This window comes from Balaenoptera borealis, assembly GCF_965194805.1.
Source record: "Balaenoptera borealis genome assembly, chromosome: 21".
NCBI lineage: Eukaryota > Metazoa > Chordata > Mammalia > Artiodactyla > Balaenopteridae > Balaenoptera > Balaenoptera borealis.
Genome location: NC_138880.1, coordinates 23,606,787 through 23,610,098, shown reverse-complemented (window position 1 = coordinate 23,610,098; position 3,312 = coordinate 23,606,787). Strand labels below are relative to the sequence as shown.

General features: G+C 40.9%; 1 protein-coding gene across 12 annotated transcripts in view; it reads left to right on the top strand.

Annotated features, from left to right (window-relative positions):
- The first annotated feature begins 38 nt into the window (after positions 1 to 38).
- The window catches only part of CFAP96 (cilia and flagella associated protein 96), a 157,354-nt gene continuing 154,080 nt past the window's right edge, over positions 39 to 3,312 (top strand). For 8 of the 12 annotated variants that reach the window (XR_014239180.1, XR_014239181.1, XR_014239182.1 and 5 more), the window contains exon 1: positions 227 to 2,561. Coding sequence is in view for 8 of the 12 variants with exons in the window: in XM_082375383.1 (XP_082231509.1) it covers positions 2,462 to 2,561 (100 nt within the window). In the remaining 4 variants the exon portion in view is untranslated. The other 4 variants (XM_082375387.1, XM_082375384.1, XM_082375386.1 and 1 more) reach the window with 4 other exon arrangements.

The window sequence follows — 3,312 nt, the reverse complement described above, 5'->3', positions numbered from 1 at the left end:
TTCCCAACATGCCCTGCAACATACGTCACGGGGCGTACCACCACGCCACATCTCGCGGATGGATAATGGGGCGGGAAGCGGAAGTCTTTTCGGTAAATTCTGTTGAGTGCGTCATTCGTTTCCTGTAGACACTCTTACGTCTTTCTTGATGCGGATTCGAACCCTCCACGTATCCTCCCGTAGGGTTCGTTCTTGGAATGGATTCTTCCGTAGCCGGGGTAACGCGCCACAATAAACCCTGAGGCGAGCGGAGCGTGCGGAGCAGCCTCGTAGCGAGGTCCAGGGCGGGAAGCGCTCTTGCGGGGCTGGCTCGTGTTCCTGGTTGCTCTTGCAGCGGACTTAGCCCGGGCTGGAGCTGGGACGCTTTGATTTCGCTAGTCGGATTGGGTGCCCTTCTCAGAGGTGACTTGGTCCTCGCAGACGTCAGGTGTTGTCCTTTAGATACCTACATACTCTGAACCTCCGTTTCCCTAATGGGACATCATTTTCCTCATCACCTCAGCGACTTTTCTGTCCCTCCTTCACACCCCGCCCCCCACCCCCGGCTCTTTATCCGTACCTTTCGAAGGGAACTTGCAGTGTTCCACTGTGTTATATTTAATTATGTCTTGTCTACTAGAGTGTAAGCTCTCTACGGGCAGGACCTATGCCTTTTAAAATCTCAGTTTTCCTAACTTCTACCAGCGAGCCCTACTCAGAGGAGGGGTTTGCAAAACGTTAAGTAAATGAATGAGTGGTTTTGTAAATGTTGCTCAAGAAGAGTTAAGTAGTGGAAAAATTCAAGGCAATAACTCCTTGTCTCCCCCTCCTTTTCGTTCCCTTTCCTTTCTTCCCTCTGTGGCTCACTTTATCGTGTGCCAAACACTGGTAAGGAAGTACCAGACTCACACCACGGTTCCTGCCTTCCCGGAGCGCCTAGTTTATTGGGGAAAACAGCTGTTAATTAAAGGATCCCTACACGGTGAATGTAAAATAGCCCACTAGATAACCATGATGAGGGCTTGGAAAGAGAAGTGCATGGCGCTGTGTTAGAGGGAATTAAAGAAGTGAGGAATGAGCTAAACAGTCAGAAGGATCAGTATTAATTGGGCAACAAAAGGGGTCGGGGCAGTGAAATACCTGCCTAAAGTGAAACAGCATGTGTTAGGGTCCTGTGGTTGGAGAGAGCCAGACTTGAGAACTGGAAGAAGACAATTAGAGCCCGGTTGCCAGGGAGGGGGGCTTCCATTGGTGACAAATATGGTGATAGTGGCCTTGTGAGCCATTTAAAGGATTTGAGCCCCCTGTAGCAGCACAAGAAGCCTTTGAGGTTGGGCAGTGAAGATGGAGCTTTGAAATATGAAACAAATCGAATCAGCACACTCCAGCTAACTGACTTTTAGTTTTAAAGCATACCTGATCAGAGGAAGAGGTAGGATGGGGGGGAGGGGAGGATAAGCCACAGTTTCAAATAGGCAATCCTGTTTAGTGTCACTGAAACAGCTTGCTCTAAATTCAAGGCAAAAGTGTCTTACCTTGGATTATAAACTGGGAAGCATAAGCCAATGTTTGTTTTGTTCACTAATGTACGTCTGGTGCCTAGATCTAGTTGGCGCTTCAAAAATATTACAGTGAAATGGAAGCAAGTATTCTTAGCTCTTTGGTCCTACTTTTTAGAACACGTCTAATTAAAAAAAAAAAATCCAAATAAGTAGTTGCATATTTAGAGTGATATTTCAAAAGAAAACTCATAGTTGCATTATGTCCTTTAACAAATACTCTGAATTCATTGTGGATTTTTGTTTTGCTGTTCTTTGTTTTTATCTTGCCTAGACAGTTGTCCTCTCTTCCCATCCCCTTTTTGAACTAATTTCGCCAGGTGGCACATTTCTTATATACATTTAATCTTGAAAAAATTCAAGAACTATAGGGTAATACCTATGTGTGTGGTGCATTCTGAAAAAGTAAGTTTTAATTTTTAACACAAGGGACAATGCAGTATGTTTAGATAAAATGATTTAAACTGAAAATGACTGCCTTACATAATTAAGATCTTTGAACTTCTCAAAAGAAGGATGTTGTTTACACAGTATTTATACCACACTGTACAGTAATAATTTTATTATTTACGACAGATGAATGGCACTGCAACAGATACACATTTCTTTGTAATTTGTGGGTACTTCACCTGGAGAGTCAAGGGGAGGGTTTGTGGTGATAATTTTGAATCCCCATTATTCCCCCTCAGCCCCACAGAGTAGATTCTTTCCCCACATAGTTTGAGACTGTTGTTTTATGATGTAATGATATGCATGTTAACTCTCAGACTGCAAGTAATTTGGACTGAAATTTAGTAATCACCTTTTCCCTAAACTTTTCCCCTGTATTTTTCAGTGTAGAGTAGGATTTTGCTATAGAAGAAGTAGCCCTCAGGGACCAGTTGAAGTTACCTATATAGAGCACACCGCCACAAGAAGCAACCATGCCTGTGGAAGGAGGGAAAACAGATATGGAGAGGATTGGGCTCTTCAGTGAGATGGAATATGTCACTGTTGGTGATAAATATGTGTCACAATTTAATCGTAAGTATATTTGGTTTCCTTTACAGCCTAAGAGTGATGTTTTCTGTATAAAATCTTGGCTTTAACGTTTGTTAAATGATATTTTTTAATGGTCTGTATTTTATGGTCTTAATTTTATAAGAGCAGGAAGCTCATTTTATTGGGCTACCCTACCTTCATATATTCTCCTCATAGGTAATTTTATTTCTTTCCGAGGTGCATGGCAGTTTTCTCCCAGAATATTTTGTTTTTAGCTTTTTTTGTTGCCTTAGATGGGACACTCTGCTATGCAGACAGCATTAACATTTGCATCTGAAAAGGCCATCCATGATCACTTTCTTGAAAAATGAAATGCTAAATGAATAGCTGAGGGATTTTTAGAAGAGTCATAAATAAAACAATAAGAAAGAATACACTGATATGAAACATCTCCAAGATACACTATTCTGCACCTTGCCTTTTTATTTAATAATGTATGTGGTATGCTAAGCATTGAAAATGGAAAAGGATAAATATGAAAATATTCACTGGAACATGCCTAAACATTCTCTGGAAAACAAAATTACTATCATGGGTACCTGTGGGAAAGGACCTGGGTGACGGAACGTGGAAGGAAAATTTACTGTAAAAATATTTATACTATTGAATTTGGAACCATGTGAATATATTATCATTTCAAAAACTTAAGTTAAAAAAAAATCAGTGATACAAATTCACATTTAGATAACCAATTGAATTAAGGGTTATTTGCACTTCAGAAAATTCTTTCACA